Source organism: Polyodon spathula, chromosome 17 (assembly GCF_017654505.1).
Source record: "Polyodon spathula isolate WHYD16114869_AA chromosome 17, ASM1765450v1, whole genome shotgun sequence".
NCBI classification, from domain to species: Eukaryota; Metazoa; Chordata; class Actinopteri; order Acipenseriformes; family Polyodontidae; genus Polyodon; species Polyodon spathula.
The window spans coordinates 9,362,371-9,381,529 of NC_054550.1; the positions used below are offsets into that span (position 1 = coordinate 9,362,371).

Genomic DNA, 19,159 nt, shown 5'->3' on the forward strand with positions numbered 1-19,159 from the left:
TTACTTTCTCTAGATGTGAACCATTTTGGAAAAAATCATATTGTCACATGGGGCAGAGCAACCCTCCTGCAGCAGCATAATTAACATGCAGCTGTACTTTCTCTACATTGGATTGCATATGTGAGAAGTGAGTGCAACTATTCAGCAACAATCAAATCATAAAGGTCTCATTGACTTTATAAGGGGCAGAGGGTGCCCATGGCTGCATTGACTAATGTGTCCATTAAGACAGTCTCCTGGGGATTCCTGTGATGTGGACATTTGCAGAAAACTGCCACAGACTGCAATTGGGTTATGGCAGATTGAGCCTGCAGATTTGAGCAACGAATGGTACAAAGCAACAGAAAATCTACACTGGCCTAAATCACCTTCAACACTGTCCATTTTAAAAAATACTTTAAAGTTATAAGTGTAAAAAGTTCTCAGGATGTTAGCAATAAAAAGAAAAAAATACAGCTAAGTTATTTAAACAGTCATAGCAACACGTGGGGACGTGGAACGCAATATTTTCTGGAACCTGGCTACTTACTCTTTAACATCATGGTATTAAGCAAATTGGAATCACTGATGACTTGCATCCACAGTTTGCTGTTCATAGGCTTGTATTATGGTATCCTACTTTTTAACATCTCTGCCTTTGATTGCAAGGATAATGCATGCTTTTTACATTGCTTCGTGGAAATGAAATTGATGTGTGAGCACTATGGCAACTCAAAATGCATCATAGTGTCTGTAGCCCCAAAACAGCATTAAAATACAGAGCAGAGGCGCTAATCTGGGTGCAATTTAATACATTTCCCATTATCCTTTACACTTAGCTGTTCAAACTAGGGCTCCAAAATAATTCACACAAACTGGAAATTTGTGTTAAGTGGATTCGTATTATAAGAAGTAGTTTACAATATGCGACTGCTGAATTTGCTCTGGGACCATGTCGAACAATTGCATTATCAGGAGGTTTGTTTAAACCAAGTGCATTTAATTGAGAGTTAACTGTATAAGTAAAAATCTGATCAATGAAGCCACCTGTATACAGTGCCTATAGAAAGTCTACACTCCCTTTCAACATTTTCATCTTTTGTTGCCTTATAGCCTCGAATTAAAATGCATTAAAATATATATTTTTATTATTATTTATCTACACATCCTACCTCACAACTTCCAAGTGAAAAAAATGTTCTAGAAATTTTGTAGAAAATTAATTAAAAATAAAAACTGAAATAGCTTGTTGGATAAGTGTTCACCCCCTTGTAATAACAATCCTAAATTAACTCATGGTACCCAATCACCTTAAAAATCACACACCAATTTAAGTGGCCTCCACCTGTGTTAAATTGTAGTGATTCACATGATTTCAGGATAAATTCAACAGTTCCTGTAGGTTCCCTCTGCTGGGTAGTGCATTTCAAAGCAAAGACTCAACCATGAGCATCAAGGTGCTCTGGTACAAAGTTGTTGAAAGGCACAGATCAGGGGAAGGGTATAAAAAAATATCAAAGGCCTTGAATATCCTGTGGGGCACAGTCAAGACAATTATTAAGGAGTGGAAGCTGTATGGCACCAACGAGACCATGCCTAGATCAGGCCATCCCTCCAAACTGGATGACTGAGCAAGGAGGAGACTGATCAGAGAAGCTACCAAGAGGCCAATAGCAACTTTGCAAGACCTACAGGCTTTTATGGCCAAGACTGGTCAAAGTGTGCATGTGACAACAATATCCCAAGCACTCCACAAATCTGGCCTGTATGGTAGGGTGGCAAGAAAGAAGCCATTAGTCAAGAAAGCCCACCTTGAATCCAATTTGAAGTATGCAAAAAAACACTATCTGAGATTCTGTAGCCATATAGCAAAAAGTTTTGTGGTCTGACAAAACTAAAATGGAACTTTTTGGCCTTAATGCAAAGCGTTATGTTTGGCGCAAACCCAACACATCGCATCACCCAAAGAACATCATCCTTACTGTGAAGCATGGTGGTGGCAGCATCATGTTATGGGGATGTTTCTCATTGGCAGGGACTGGGGCACTTGTCAGGATAGAATGGAAAATAAATGGAGAGCTTGAACAGTTTTGTAAAGAAGAATGGTAAAATATTGACAAATCTAGCTGTGGAAAGTTGGTAGAGACCTATCCCAACAGGCTCACAGCTGTAATTGCTGCCAAAGGTGCTTCCACCAAGTATTAACTCTGGGGGGGTGGAGACTTATCCAATTATGATCTTTCAGTTTTGTATTTTTAATATATATATATTTTTTCTCAATAAAATTTTTTTCCCCTTAACAATGTGGAGTATGGTGTATAGATAAGTGGGAAAAACATCCTCATTTAAATGCATGAAATGCTGAGGCACTGACACAACAAAATGTGAAAAATGTTCAAGGGGGTGTAGACTTTCTATAGGCACTGTACATGTGTATCACCCAGATTTAATTCCCCCACTGAAAAATCTAATCCTGTCACCTATCCCCATTTGTGCTTTAAATCAAACCTCTTGTAAAAAAAAAAAAAAAAAAAAAAGAATACAAACATACAAGCTATGTGTGAAGATATTATTTTCCAGATGTCTAACTTGTGACAAATGATAAAATAAACATGACAGAACTTTTGTAAATTTAGTTCAGTAAATAATGGTCTCATTACAATCCCATATATCACACACTATTTTAACCCTCAGAACTTCCTGTGCTATCGCTGGAATGTAGTAAATCACCCCACACCAATGCAATCTTACGCAATCCAGTTTATTTTTGGGAATGCTAATAGAACACATATAGGCCGGTAATTTAATATGGCTAAGACTTCACAATATAACACCAGAAACAGAACATTTCAAAACACAGCAATAAAAAGGGGTACGAGAAAGAAAAAAGAAACATTCCAACAGAAATGGTTACATTTTCAATGAACAGGTTTGTTTTCAACTGTCGCCAAGGTACAAAAATAATCTCCTTATTTTGTTTGGTTTCTGGTCAAGTAAAACCGTCAAGTTGGATCTCGCTGATTTAGAAAATCGGTCAGGTTTAGATCTGGTATCACAAACCGAAACAGGTATTAAAGTCTTTGAATTTACAGTGTACACCATGCCTCTGAAAAAAATGTCTAGAAATAGTTGCTGCTTCATAACTGGTCACAATGTTCTATAATATTAAGCCTTATCTTAATGACCTCTGCAAGGCTGTGGCTGTGTATTAATGGCCACTCTACCCAACATGATGTAGGCTATCCGCCATCTTGTAGGGGTGTCTCAATGCCAAGGGAGCACACTGCAGTTCTTAATATTCTCCAAAATATCCATCTGCAATCTGCAATTCACTCTGCAAAAGTCAATTTAATTGATATCTATAAATTAATTCACCTATTTTCTCTGACAGCATAATATATTCACAGCCTTCATGTTCAGTCTACATTTTCTTTATGTAGTGCTAGATTTAATGTCTCCTGTGTCCTTCAATTTGGACACTCATTAGGTATATTCTACCTTCAGCTCCAGTTGGAGAGATCGAGTTCTACCAGCCCTGAAAAGTTTATATAGAAGCGATGTGAAAAGTAAGTTATTATTCCCTTTGGGAAAAACTACCAAAGAGCACCCCATAGAACCCATTTCACTTGTCCTGCTATTTGATTTTCTCCTCTAATACCACAGCACGAAATTGCGCAATCTATGCCGGTATAATGCCATCATAACCATTTCACACAACCAAAGGGATAATGGCAATGGGGATTCATCCATAAATTACAGCTTCACGCACCGACCCTTCTATATGTGAATTCACCTCCTCGTCATCCCATAAAGTTAACAATTCCTTAACTTATTCCGGACTCCAATTTCTACCTCGTTCTTGATCAGCCATTGTATTTGAAAGCGACCGGTATACAGTTAAGTGGGATGTTGACTTTCAATCCACAGCCACTATAGCTCTTCAGAGCCTGCATAACACTTCAAGCAGGAGTTGAGACGGTTCAGTGCCGTCCCAGAAGCACCTCGATGGTGGTTCAGAGATGGCATTAACTGGTCTGTGTGAAAGGGGTACAAGAAACCCAGAAAACCAGCTCCACACTGGTATCTAACTATAAACAGCTGAGATTTCAATAACAGTGGACTCTGCACAAGTGAACTAAATCCTTTGAAATCACCACCTGAACTTCACAACGTAAATAAATTAGGAACTAAATAAATAATTAGAAAAAGATAAAAAAAAAAAAAAAAAAAAAAAAAACTGTAAATCAATCCAATTAAAATGTTTTACATTTCTATGTAAAACCTGCATTAACAGTCACCTGAACTCGGACATCACCTACTGTTATCAGCCATTACCAATATGATCCTTACAGTGTTTTTGACAAGAGCCATTTTACTGTTTCTCCTAATGTGCCAGGGTAACTGCAGTGGTACATCTGAGTATTACTTTCCAATGATCTTCTTAAGCGAGTCCTTTAAACTGTAACTACAACCCTTTTAAATGTATAAAAACAAACATTAGAATTCAGCAAGCACAGGTAACAGTTCAATATACATCTCTTGAGGCTGTTTTTGTTACAGACCATAGAGAAAGCATTCATCATGTACAGAATCTTGAGCGGAGGCTGGGCGCTAATCAGTGACCCCACGTCACAAGTGAACATCTTAACCAAAAGCCCTTCTGTATTCATGGTCTCAGAGCTTTTAACCTCATCTGATCTCACCAATAGGGGTCAGAATCCGTGACGACATTGCATCACACAACACTGCCCGTTACACTCTTCCTCCAAGTAATCATGGCGAACGACAGTAGCTAATCTATGAGATCCGAGTCACAGCACCAGTGTAACAGGGAGGAGGCTGGGCGCTAAACTCTGACCCTGCACACTGCAAGCAAGCATCTTAACCACTATGCAAGAGATCCAGACTTGTCTGCATTCATGGTTATATAGCCTAGCTTTATAACCTCATTTCATCTCAGAGACATGGGTCAGAACCCGTAACGGCAGTCCATCACAAAATGCTGACCGCACCACAATGTTCATTGCTTAAAACAATGCCAAGGATTTGTACAATTTTCAATGAGAAATCAAACCCTTTTTTCAGTGCCCTACAGCAAAACATTTTACAGATGGCTTAAGAGAGCCCACCGTCATCCTTATACGGAAATTCATCAGCTTTCTCTATTAAGTTACCATGGTGATTCTTGAAACTTAAGAACATATGTAGACATAGACGACATTGTGTTCTATTACATATTAAATTACTTTATTATTAACATAAAAGCCAAATATTTCAATTCATTGGTACCATCAAGGATTTCCTACTTCCCACTGTCAACTACAAATTGTTATTTCCTCTCCTACTATACTGTATAAAAGGTCTACTTTTGCACCCGTAAATTAACAAATCAAATAAATATCAGTACACAAGCAAAAGAGATGTAAAACAAAAGACTTACAAAGACCATGGAGTAAAAATAGCAATTTTCCTTTAAAAACCATTGGTGGTAAGAAGCTGTGAGTAAAATATAATTGTTATTTATATTTAGTTGAACATATTTAATTTATTTTCCCAAAAATTCTAATCTTTAGCCATCTAAAGAGAAAATGTTTAAATATTTAATTGAAAAAAGTACTGTATATAAATATTTAAATATTTAAAAAGCAGGATTCAAATCTAGTCTTGCTTTGTACACTAAATAGTGTAATTAAATACGATACATTCAATTCATAAATAATAAATAATTATAGTGGACTTTCCATTTAAAGCTATTTCCCCAAACATTTAAACTAAACTTGGAGACACCATCAACTAAACACATTAGCTAACTTTATATGTTTATTTTGTTATTACTTGAGAAGTTAAATTTAGCATCATACCTTATGTGTAGCACATTATTTTAGCAATGAAGACCTTGACTTGACCTAGATACCCCAGCCACTCAGTCCAGGGATCTCTCATGCAGAGATAGCCAATTGTGTGGTGGTGTCCACTGGGGTCAAAGTTCAGACCATCAAACTCATTTCACTGTGATAAGAACCCACAGCTCCAGAGGTGACGGCATGCAATTCAAATGTATAACCCCACTACACCACCTAGCTCTCATCCTGGATATGCATGGAAATATAGCTAGTATTCTATTCTATAAATATCAAGTAAGAAAGTCTAAAAACTAGTGATCTAGTGTCAGACAAACCACCTTTAAAACTGGCAAGTGTCAATTTGTGAGATGGAACAGACCTGCATCTTATTTGGCAAGGACATTAAATTATCCCACCCATTTATTTTTGCCAATGAATTGTTCGAACTGTCGGTGACCACAGTTAGTTTTTTTGTACATATTACATACATACAGTAATCTAACCTTTTTACAAAACTCAAGAATAATATATTTGACACAAATTATGTTATAGTGTTTCCCCAATGAACCTGCCAAATCTGTCTTTGTGTTTCACAAAATCAGGAATCGTGAACTTTGATAAATGACCACTGTTTATCCTGCTTTGAAGTAAACAAATAAAATCAAACGAATAGCTTCCATTGCCAAAATAGCATAAATACCTAGAATGTAGTAACATGTAGTGGTGTTGCTGGTTTGAGACTGGATAGACATTCAGCTGCTATTAACACTTTTCACCTATTGAGGCCTGTGTGCTTGTTGAAAATCTGGTTCATAAAAAGAAACCTGGAGAACACAGAGTGAAATCAATTTCTCTTAATCAGCAGTGGATATAAATAGTGCAGTGTAAGAGGGTGAACCAGCAACTGACCACTGCAGCTTGCACAAGTAGCTATAGAGCTCCAAGGGGTAAGAATTAGTATCTACACTGCTTCGATACATTCAATAGACCCATACGTCTCTATAATACTTGCTCAACCTCTATGCTGCCTAATGGTAGAGGACTAGACAGACAGACAGACACAGAGTAAGGCCATTGTGTAAAAATACATGTGCTAGATTAACCTATTCCTTGAGATCCGTCATCTGTAGGCTTAGGACCTTAGAGTTACAACTCATTGAGTTGTAAGTCAGAAATTAAATACTCTTAAGATACATTCTCCAAACGACTTTAGATATGTGATGAACTACCACAGGCCCTGAGACTCCAGCCATATTGAAGTTTACAGTGAAAGGGCCTTTCTTAACTCTGATACAGTTCACAAACCCTCTTGTGTTTGTTGCTCTTCAAAGAGGTGTAGTTCCATTAAAGGTCTTTCATAAAAGGGTTGAACTCCTTTACACTGATTTCTGGAGGAGCTACGGGATCCCCAGATGATCAGAGGGCCTTTTAGGAGCCTGTGCTTCCCAACTTGTGGATGTTCAACCAAGCATTTGTTCTAGGATGCCAGGCTAGACACTGTGATTGTGCCTCTTCTAGTGGCATCTTTTTGAAGGATATAAACATCATTGTAGATAGAAGACATTTCCAAATCCCCTTAGTATTCTGAGCATTGCAAAATATATTCAATCTCATTGTAAGGTAACTGGAGACATGTGGGAAACAGTTATTCAACTTCAGCATAGCAGCTGTGAGTCCTATCCCAGTAAATATTAAAATACACACACATATGTAACTAGAAATGAGTCATTTCATCGGTTGAGTAGGACTGAGTTTGGATAATGTTCCCATAAAAGAAACAGGAAAAGCTACATCATGTAACTAATGAGAGCAAGTTCCTTAGATTCTATACTTGAACAAATCATTGTAGAAACTTGAACTACTGTTCATTAGGTGATTATCAGAGATCATATGTTGTTGCTCGAATCCAAGACTTGTCCATCTCTAGTTGGAGTTCTGATAACCATATAGTCCTTCATACCTTATAGGCAGGGCTTCCAATACAACAATGAACACGTCTAAATGAACACACTGTGAAGCAGATGTTAGTGTGAAAGCAGGCTTGATTCCGGGCCCACCCCCTCTCTGGGTTACCATGGTTATCAAAGGTTGGCAGGCAGATGATGGCTGTATCTGAGTCCTATTTGTGGAGCTGTAAGCTGTTAGAGTGTTATTTATTCTTCGACCGGGAGAGAGAGCTGCTTCTCATAGAGACTCAGGACGTGATGGACAAACTGGTATTGTTCAGAGGTCTGGATCATCCCTCCTCTGAAAAAAGGAACACAAGCATTATTAATGCATATACACAACTACCACAGCCAAATACAATACTTGTTAGAGCCATATATATCATACCTCCTTATCCCTAGTTACTATGTGTGGCTGGCATTGCTCCACAAAGTCCCTTAATATGTCTGGCTGCATTCCCTTCCTCTGGGAATATGCCCTGTTACTGGATCAGTGAGGTAGACCAACCAATCACAGATTAAACCAGCACCATGTATTATCATTAGCACCTTGCCCTGTGCGTCTAGGTAACACTTTTTAGGTACTCACGGGATGTCATTTATCTTTCCAGAGGAATCAAAGAACCCAGTCCGTTTTGAATATGCAAATGTTAATAGTCAATAATCATGCTTGTGACAATCATCTAAAGCTAAATAGCACCACTGCTACAGAGCTGTTTTGTTTTTATCTCTACAACTGATAAATTCATAAAAAAGATGTGGTCAGTGTTGGTATGGCTATATTTAAAAAAAAAGAAAAAGTGAAAAGCAGACAAAAAAAGAATAAGATAGTGTCAGAGAGGAAGAACTACTAACATAGTTGGAGTTAAAGGGAGATAAAATGTGATATAATATTATCACAATTATCTGGGTAATCTTTAGGCTATAACCTACTGAAATGTCCAATGCAAATGGGTTTATGGTCCTGATAAGATGTCCAATGAGTGTTCATTATTTGTCAGACTGGCTCCTCTAAGGAACACTATTGTGTGATTGGGGCAGTACAAAGGACTACTGTCCATTCACACTGAACCTCTTACCTGTTCAAACGCAACTGGCAGGTGATCCTAAGAATGTCCACGACCCCCTCGTTCTTTAACTGTTTACAGCCAATAGTGGTGGCAATGAAGCAGCCTGTTCGTCCAATCCCTGCACTGAGAACACCAAACAATACACAGGGTTAAACTCTGCTTGCAGTGCGCCATGGGACAGTAGCAAGACTTTATCAGCTTCTCCTGCTGTTCCATACAGCTCATGCTCCTGGTCATGCTAGTCAAGGTTATATATGGAAACCCACTATACATTATTATCACTCGCAAGTTGCAACACCTCACAAGCAGAACAGATTTATGCTATAGGACGGTGGGTTTTGTCAAATTATATTGCACCACATTTATAATGAATGAATGCCCATATCTCAGCATAATTTTTCGGAAAGAAAAACAAGAGAAACTAAACCAAAAAAAAAAAAAAGCAGACATGCATAGAGGGGCTTGTAGTGTAGCAGTCTTATGTTTTTTTTTTTTTTTTCAATATCATTTTATAATTGCAACCTGTGCTTTTTCCTTTCAAAAATGACCTAATAAAGGTTTAAATGCGTTGAAGCAATGGTCTAATTGACATCACACCAGAAAAAGTTTTATTGGAAGTTGAATAGTAATGACCAATCAATAGCTTCAAACACTAGAAATCAAAATGAATCCCTTATAGTTTTAAATAACAATAATGATCATTAACAACTGTAATAATACTGATGCTGAATGCAGTGCACACTGATTGGTTAACATTACTTCTGCTGGTGCCTTTGTAACCTAGGAGTCACAGTTGTGGCTGCTAGCTTGGTTTTGCAGAGGGGCTGTTCTAAACTGCACTTATTGATTTGCCTCAGGCTGGGACTGACTCGGTCTTGACAGGCTGTCTACCTGTCCAGAGATAAACTTTATTCACTTGCAAGGAATAGCTTGAGGGGACCAGCAGGGTTATCTGCTGATTTCCATAACGCCAGCTTGAGAGCAGGCAGGCAACACAGCCATGCAAGACCCAGTGAGACTTTGCATGTAAAATAACGCTGAGCCGATGTGTCGGGAAGTGGTGCAGGAATAGGCACACTGAATTACTCTCTTGCCACATGTGAATTGACAAACTTCTCATGCATAGGGTCAAAACACTAGTACCACAGTGTGATGAGTCATAAGCTACTGCTACTGGCTATGCGTTGCTAATATATACAAATATATTCTGTTTATTATACAGTTGCTTTATAACCCGAGGCTAGCTTTGAGTTAGTTTAACCCTCTGAGAAATCACTTTGGATCATTTTCTAACGCTGAGCCTGAATGAGATCAACAGCAATGTAAGCACAAGGTTTTTGTGTACTGTATATTCAAAACTATAAGAAGCTATGGTATTATTTTGGACACTTATTAAAAATACACTCAAAAAGTTACAGCCCTATATGTAAAAGTACTATAGACATACTGCATCAGTTGTCTATTGTCCTGTTCACACTAACATACCGTACCGAAACAGTACCAAAACATCTGTCCAGACTGGAGTTCTTTTCGAAACTCAAAAAAGAGCAGGTTTTGCACCGGTACTGTTTTGATACGACTCGGAACAGTTTAAGTGTGGACAGGTAAACCAACATGGTATCAATATAGCTAAGTCAATATTCTGAAGCACGCACACGTCTTGCTTTACAATTTACATACAAACAAAATCCCTTGTGAGGGAATATCAAAAAGTAAAAACAAAAAAAAAAAAGCATTCCCAAAGCCGTGATGCAAGCCCGCTGTCTTTGCAACCTCATGCTTTTAAAGGCAGCTAATTGTTTTCACCTTTTTGTTTGTCTCATCCTTTCACGTTCTGCGCGTCTCTTTATAATGATTGAACACCAAAACAAAATACTTTACATGGACAGGATGGCAAAACATGCTGTATTACATAACAGAGGATCCATTTCTAACAGCAGTCGTCATGGAAACAAGTTGATTTCGATTTGAATACACATGAATGTGAACAGGCATATCGCAACTGTATCTGTATCGGTACTGTACGTGTATTGAAAAGTAACTTAGGGCAGAAAGTGGTTTTGCACCAGTATATTCTATACCTAAACAAGCTGTACTAGTATCGTACCGGTACAAGTGTGAACAGGGCTTTAATTTAGTGTTCTGCGTTTCCGGTAAATACTGAATTTTACCGAAAAATTACAGGATTTTTTTTTTTAACTGGACGTCAGTTTTTACTGATTTATACCCGATTTTTATCTATTATCCAATATTATCCTGGTACTATTTTCTGGAAAATACACAATAATTTGATTAAAATGCTATATCCTAGGATACAGCAGATGTGTAGACGTCAGAGGATCAAATAACGTTCAACTGTAGTTCTCTGTCACTTCACAAACATAATATCACCTTATTATGTTGGCAAAGTCTATTTTATTGTGGCAATTGCTGGGTATATTAGTAACTATTAGCTTGATAAAAAATAAATAAATAAATAAATACAAATATCATATTTTTAGTGAATGAGGAATGGGGAGAAAACATAAATCAGTTTATGAATATTCAAAAGATAATTATTGTTCTGAAGTATACAAAAAACAAAAATAGCAGAAGTGGATCAGATGAGACAGAGGATGCACCGAATGACAGAGGTATGAATTGGTGTATTGGTGACTTTGTGCGACAGTACTGTCTGTCCATCAGCTAAAACACTGCCTAACGCCAACAATCTTAATCGTAAATATATGACAGAAAATGGTGATGCTTTAGTTGATAAATTTATATGGAATGCATTGATGGAAATGTCCAGTGTGATTTCTGATGAGCCTCCTGATGGCTTGCACCACCCATTTCTGTCAATTTTCTTTTCTTTTTATGCTTTCAAGGTGAATAAACCAAAACGATTGCAAAGTACCAGCTAACATAAAAACCGAAAACGCAGAACACTATCTATATTATACTACTTGAAATGCTGAGCCTAAAGTATACTTTTACTTAAAAAAGATCAAAATGTGTGCTGTATTGTCAGTCCTGGTCTTTCTTTAGCAGGTTTTCTTCCAGTGTTATTTCCCAGTCACAAAGGGTCACTGTTAGTGCTGCACAAACTGACTGTTCGATTATTCTGATTGAGCTATGGACAGAAATCAGGTGCTGACTATTAGGTTAGGGTCATTGGTTGGGGTGTGATGATTATTGCTTTTGTCTGTGGAGAACAGCAACCCACACACATCCAAGTAATTGTTTCACTTGGTGAATGAAACCAGTCAACACCAGTGACTCTCACCTGTAGAGAGCTTGATCTGGACAATGGACTAATCGGGTTTCTGCAGCTCTAGTTACTGTTGCCACATTACCTGCAATGGACAATGACTGGTCCGCTACCCTCTGGGGCCTGTTGCCGTGCCTCCTCCACATCCTGCACTAACTCCAGCAAAGGAGGGGCCTTGTCTGGGGTCTTCTGGTCTGGCCAGGATGTGTACCAATAGTGTCGTAGGCACCTCTCCTCTCCTTCAAACTGTCATACAAAACACATGGAACCAACACAGAACACTCCTCTCCTTCAAACTGTCATACAAAACACATGGAACCAACACAGAACACAATGCCGTTAATTTACAAAAAAAGAAAAAAAAAAAAAAAAAAAAAAAAAAAAAAAAACAAAAAAAAAAAAAAAAAAAAAAACAAAAAACAAAAAAAAAAAAAAAAAAAAAAAAAAAAGAAAAAAAAAAAAAACGGAAAAAAAAAAAAAAAAACAAACAACAAAAAAAAAAAAAAAAAAAAAAAAAAAAAAAAAAAAAGAAAAAAAAAAAAAAAAAAAAAAAAACAAAAAAAAAAAAAAAAAAAAAAAACAAAAAAAAAAAAAAAAAAAAAAAAAAAAAAAAAAAAAACAAAAAAAAAAAAAAAAAAAAAAAAAAAAAAAAAAAAAAAAAAAAAAACAAAAAAAGCTGGGATGCAGGAGTTCATACCAGAAATGTTCTTACATTTTTTGACAAAGTATGTTTACCACCTGTGCATACTCAACATATTTAACCCCTCATACTGTTGCTTCATATATTGGCATCCCTGGATAGGAAATTGTCTACTCTTCATATATGCAACTGATTTTAATGAGAAAGCTGTTTCACAGAACTAACGTTACCAATGGCAAATGACTGGATATTTACTGCCCATTAGCCCACTTGAGCTTGGGGAGCAGAGGGAGAGAGAGAGAGAGAGAGAGAGAGAGAGAGAGAGAGAGAGAGAGAGAGAGAGAGAGAGAGAGAGAGAGATTTCAGATACAATGACATTAAATGGATTGCCTGAAAGCTTACAGGGACTGTTAATTAAAAAAAAAACAAAAAAAAAAAACATTTTAGCTCAGCTTGTTATTCTTAAAAGACAATTATATTTTTACTTAAACAAATGGTTTAATTTACAGTCTCAAAAGCACTGTATTTTGTTACATGTTATTTTTTTTAATAAACATATCCAACAACAGAACCATTTAAAACCATGCCCTGTTAGAGATGCTGGTTTTCATAATGTGGATACTCAAATACTCCCTTGAGCCATCATGTACCTTAAGAGTAATATGCCTAAGACTGTAGTCGTCTGCTTGTATGACCTGGTTTACGATTATCTCTATCCCTTCGTAGGTCACCTTCTCTTCAGGCCAGTACACCGTGCATTTCTGTAAGGAATATAGAACAGACATGGGGTGCTGTAGCTATTATAATGCCATCACTTATCCTCCTGAGTGAAACAACCACAGCCGTATTCTGTTTATATAACAACCTTGCAAAAGAAAGAATATTTGAACCTAAATTAAACTATTTGGAGAATTGCTTTCCTTAGATCAAGCCCTGCAACTGATTAGCAGTACAGTCTCATTTGGAGCAGTGCAATTCGCTAGTCATTCTGGTAAAAAAAAAAAAAAAAAAAATGACAGCGTTGAACATGAAAAAGTAATTTAATGACTCAGGACATCTCCCTAGTTCTCTTTCAACCTATTTGTTAGTTGTTTTTAATTTGAAATGACCTCATAGCCAGGGTATAATCACAACGCGGCAATCCAGGGAGTGTGGGTTTTCACCTGTCTACGAGGCGTGGCAATATTCCACAACAATACACACCCTGTTGTGAGACATTGCTAAATAAAATATCTGTAATGCCAGTGAAAAAAAATTAATTGCTTGTAAGATGTATGGTAGGAATTTGTTATGCATGCAAAGAAAAAAAAAAACTAACACATTGTTGATGATATGACTTTCTTAACCTTCTTAACTACAGAAAATAAATGCTATTGTGTTGCTGCAAGAGGATGTATAATTCAGAATAACAGATCCCTACAGACTCTGCTATTCATAGCTACATATAGTATTTACCTGGTAATTGCACAGTTATTCAAAACACATTGTAGTGTGACTTTTGCACAGTGAGTTTTAATATAAGTTTTGTGTACATAACCTTTTTTCTGCCACGTGCGCAGTACACATTGTTGCAAATTTAGACACAACACCTTCAATTAGGCAGTAAGACACACATTGTGGAGATGCCGCACTACTAGTTGCAATGTTATGCATGAAATGAAACCCTGAAGATTCTTATTAGGATCATAATTTTACAAATATGTAACTACGCAGCAACAAGTAGTGGAACAAAAGAGGAGGTAACAAAATATTATATAATATATATATATATATATATATATATATATATATATATATATATATATATATATTATATATATATATATTAATATAATTATATTTATATAATGGTTAATTAACATAATGGTAGTCAAATTACAGTACTATAATTTTAACAGTTTAGGAATCTTAAACCTAAGGAATTATTTAAATAAAAAAAATAATAAACCCTTCATTCTTAAGTCTTGTTATTATTTGTAGTTGCAGAAAGACATTTTTTTCTTGCTGTTGTTGCTGTTTAATAACTGTAGTTAGAAATATCGATAGGTATATTTATATTTTTATGGTTGTCAGGAGGTTAAGGAGGCCCAAAGAGTTGTTGTCTAAGAACGCCACAGTTTGGAATCTTGTTCAGCCCATCAGAGAGCTTTAATTTTATCCACCTGTCTTAGTCTCCATTAAGGATTCATCAAAATTATCTTCTGTACAGATTTGTTATGTTTAATAGTAGTTGCTTAGTTCAATTTGTTTTTTGTGATTTATAACAAATGAATATGTCATATTCTATAAGAAGACAAATTTCTCACAGCTTGTGCAGCTTTGCAGTCCTCTCACACACAATAAGACAATAAGAAACCCTACATATGACCTATTAAATTCAATCAATTCTGTATAAGTGCAACGCAGTGGCAGAGGACTGTACCTCGTTTATTTCGTTGATGTTTGTTATTATGACGATGATAGGCGATCGCTCCTGCCACACCATTCTCCAGAAGTCGCTAACAGTGTTTACCGTGGGTCCCTGAGTAGCAATATACACCTTCTCCTCTTCTCCATAGCCCTGGGGGGACAAGAAGACAACTGGAGCTGACAATCACACCTCCTGTCCATCAGTTTGTGCAGTTTTAGTCTACAGGGAAATCTGATTTACCACTTTTCTAGACTGACATGTCCACCATATAGAAATGATCTCTGCTAAAGAGAAAAACAGTTTTTTTTTCATACATTTTCTTTTAATAACATAGCCATATTTCATACAGTGATGGAGAAGCAAATATCTTGTGTCATGGCAGTGACATAACCTTCTGCTGCTGCAGGTATTAATAGAAGAAAGCCTGTTTAGGGACAGATTGGCAACAAGGTTTCAAAGAGTAAGACATGTCCACAAAGTATTTATTAAATTTAAACAAACTGTTTTTTAATCAATGCAGAGGTTCCAGTCCAAGTTAACACTATGTTTCTTGAACGAAAATATACGTTTCCAAAGTTTTCAAAAGCACCCCTGGCAATCTAGGGACACTGATTGATCCTAAAACCCCAGAATGATGAAAAATGAAAACTATAGAAAAATGTAGTAAACAGTCACTACTGAATCATACAACAGTATAAAACAGGCCCAGTTTTGGAAATTCTGCATCTTTTATAGCAAGACAGTAGTAAACAATATTTCCAATCTCAGAACATCATGATAAAAAGCACTGCTTCAATGCAGTGCCTCATTCGAAAGGGGGAAAAATAAAAATACCACCAACCCTTATATAATTAGCATTGATATATGTACTGAGGAAATCGTCTTCATCCGTGGATATAAGGCACACTCTGCTATGAGTATCTGAAAGACAATTTAATGAATATTCTTTTAGAAAGATATAAAGGATACTCCAAGTAACAAAAATCTCCTTAAACATGCTGGACTATTTTGTTTATATAACAAGAACGCTGTACAGGACAAACAAATAACTGTATAAGCCTCCTGCTTAGCACTGCAGTGTAATTTAGAACAGTACGATTCACCCGGTAATTCTGTTATTTATAAGAATAAGTGTGCTTGTACTGTACGTCTTCACCGTTGCAATTGTGTCCTCATATTATATTTATATTGAGTATGTTGATTAAGACTTAGATATTTGCTAGAGCGTGTGGCAGGGCTGAGACCCTGCACCCGTAAATAGTGTGTTTTTGTTTTTTGTTTGGGTTTTTATAAATAAAAATTGTTTAATATAAGTTTATGCTAGATAACGTAGGGATGGGAAGCCCTAAGTAGAACAAACATGTGGCCAGGTGTTAATTGAAGTAATGATTATCAATTAACCCTGGTCACATGCCTTTAAAAAGGAGTTGGAAAGCCAGTCCTTTGTTCTCTGCAAGCTGGAGGTGAAGGGCTGTGAATCTGTGGTGAGCCCTTACCACTGTGTGTCGATCCAGGGTGAGTGAACCAACTACACGACCACCGTGTGTGTAACCGGGGTCTTGAGCACAGTTGAGGATCATCGCGTGTATACCAGGCTCCTTGGTATTTAAGAACAGGGATTAGTTTAGGTGATTTTAATCCCACCCGTCTACTGAGTATGAGTCAGGGAGAAGGTTACTGGAGCCGGACCTCCCTTATAGTGGGAGCCACGCTCGGCTGGTGTTTTGGCAGGCTTTTGTTTTATTAGCAGTGTTTTACCACTGTGTTTTGTTTTGCTTTTTTGTTATTTCTGTTTAAACTCTAGTCTGTGCATGTCAGCCCATGCTCTGTCATTGCTGGTATTGGCACGTGGTTGTTAAATTGTAAAGAAATCCTTCAAGTTTGCATGGAAAATACAACCTCCAGTCTCCCTTCTGTCTGCCAGCCCCATCAAACCCCCTGTTGCAGAGCTATATTACTCAACTATTATCTTGTCATTATGGATTGTTATAAACATGTAACTCATCTTCAATAAATAGGTAATTGCATATTAATTACATTGTTATTCATGGCAAGGAAAATAAAGACAGACAACTTTTCTCCATTGAATAAACATATTGAAATGTTAATGATCAGTATTGGAACAAGAGTGGAACATGATTCAGTTTTACTACCTTTGTTGTCACTTACTTGGGAGAATGGTTTTGTATCGGTTCTTCCTCACTATACCTGGAAAGCTGTATTCCTTTGGATCAACAAAGTTCATTGGGGTTTCCTGATAAAAAAAAACACACACACACACACACACAAATAAATACAAGAAGACAGTTAACACTTCAGCTAATACATTTTATCAATTATATTTTAACGTTTGCACCTAAATGTTAAACCATTAGCACTAATATAGCATTATTATTTTTCTTCCATGTAAAATATTACAGTATTTTTTTATGTGAGCAAGTAGGGCAGTTTATAAATGGGTCAATAAATCTGGGGGGAAATACCAGAAAGATTTATATAGAATTAAAGACTAGTGGTATTTAAATCTGATGTGGTCTACATTGTTAAGCTAGACCACAACAGACCTCATGCATCCAATAACCCCTTTGATAAAGTGTGATTCAATCAAACAAAACTACACAGATGACAGTGCAGTGACTGCACATTTACAAATCTTCTCTTTCGGGTTAATTCACCAATGCTGTCAGGCTAGTCCGTTAACAGCCACACCTCCCCCCACTTTCAGATATATTTTAGCTTCTGTTGCCGTGAAGCCTGTGCCAGCAGGGCTGTCCCTGGAAAGATGGAACTCCTTTAGAAATTCAAGTTGGATGGCTTTTCATGAATTTTTCACTCCCTCCCATGGCACCCCCTTCAAAGTGGATTTCATTAATAAGTGATTTTGCATCTGATCTTGCTGTAGCAAGATGACTAAGCCATGACATCCTGTTTGTTGGTAAGTAAAGTCATGGGAAAACATCATCCTAATGACTCATTAGTGGGGGTGATTTTAGATATGTGAGAGGGACCGAGTACAGCACGGTTAAACATAACTTTTGTTATGTTCTTATTTCACCCCCCGTAGCTGAAGTCAATTTGCTCAGTAGTATTACTCAACTCTCAGACAGCTTGTATTGGTCTGCTGTGCCACTAAACCACATACAATGCAGACTAGTTTATTTTTTCTCCTTTGTTTCACTATTAAGCATGGTGAAGCAGAGGTACTGTACTCACAAAGAACTCAGCCTGCAGTGTGAAGGAGTCCATGGCTCTCTCGTGCAGCTCCCTGGTGCTCAGCACGTTGGAGGCTTTCTGGAGGTATTCCCGGGCACACTGCTCTCGGGGAGACAGTACAGAGCCATAGGGCTCGGTGGAGCCGGGGGTGCACATATCCAGAGTGAGGGACACGTTTGAACCCCTCCTGAAAACAGGAGACAGAGATACAGCACTGCAGGAAGACTAGGACACAACAGAGCCCCTAAATTAACTTAGTTTTAGTCTTTTTTTTGGGGGGGGGGGTAACACTTTATGAATCCATTACAAACAGACAATAAAGCCTCTGTAAATGTGTTGCAAAGAATGTTAAAAATGTTAATACATTGAAGACATTGAGAAATATTTCTGGTAGAAACATTTATTAAATAATCTTATATGTTTATTTTAGTATGACTACATATTCTACAATTGAGGGTTTTATTTGTGTAGCTATGGATGAACACTACTACTATTACAATAATAATAATAATAATAATAATAATAATAATATAAATAATAATAATAATAATAATAATAATAGCCAAATCATGTGCAATTAATATCTATAAGAAACTGCTGGAGTAGAAACGGGATGAAAATGTGTATTTAAAATGTTACTAAAATAACCTTGTAAATTGTAAATGGGTCAGTTTTATAACCAGGGAAAAAATCTCATTAAGTTAGAACCCTGCTTAAAATCCTGTTATTTTTTGCAAAAAATGCAATAAAACTGTTGTTCATCCTTTTACAAGAAATAAAAACATAATTCTAAAAAAAATTCCATAGC

At 36.8% G+C, this 19,159-nt stretch overlaps 1 protein-coding gene across 3 annotated transcripts in view; it reads right to left on the minus strand.

Moving 5' to 3' along the window:
• Positions 1–5,639: 5,639 nt before the first annotated feature.
• The window catches only part of LOC121329595 (tyrosine-protein phosphatase non-receptor type 5-like), a 39,057-nt gene continuing 25,537 nt past the window's right edge, over positions 5,640–19,159 (minus strand). For all 3 annotated transcript variants that reach the window (XM_041275257.1, XM_041275260.1, XM_041275256.1), the window contains 8 exons: positions 18,352–18,538; positions 17,308–17,392; positions 15,980–16,059; positions 15,151–15,288; positions 13,379–13,489; positions 12,174–12,334; positions 8,848–8,961; positions 5,640–8,069 (listed from right to left, as the gene is read on the minus strand). In XM_041275257.1, coding sequence (XP_041131191.1) covers positions 7,976–8,069; positions 8,848–8,961; positions 12,174–12,334; positions 13,379–13,489; positions 15,151–15,288; positions 15,980–16,059; positions 17,308–17,392; positions 18,352–18,538 — 970 coding nt within the window. In that variant the 3' untranslated portion in view covers positions 5,640–7,975. The remainder of the gene's footprint in view (positions 8,070–8,847; positions 8,962–12,173; positions 12,335–13,378; positions 13,490–15,150; positions 15,289–15,979; positions 16,060–17,307; positions 17,393–18,351; positions 18,539–19,159) is intronic.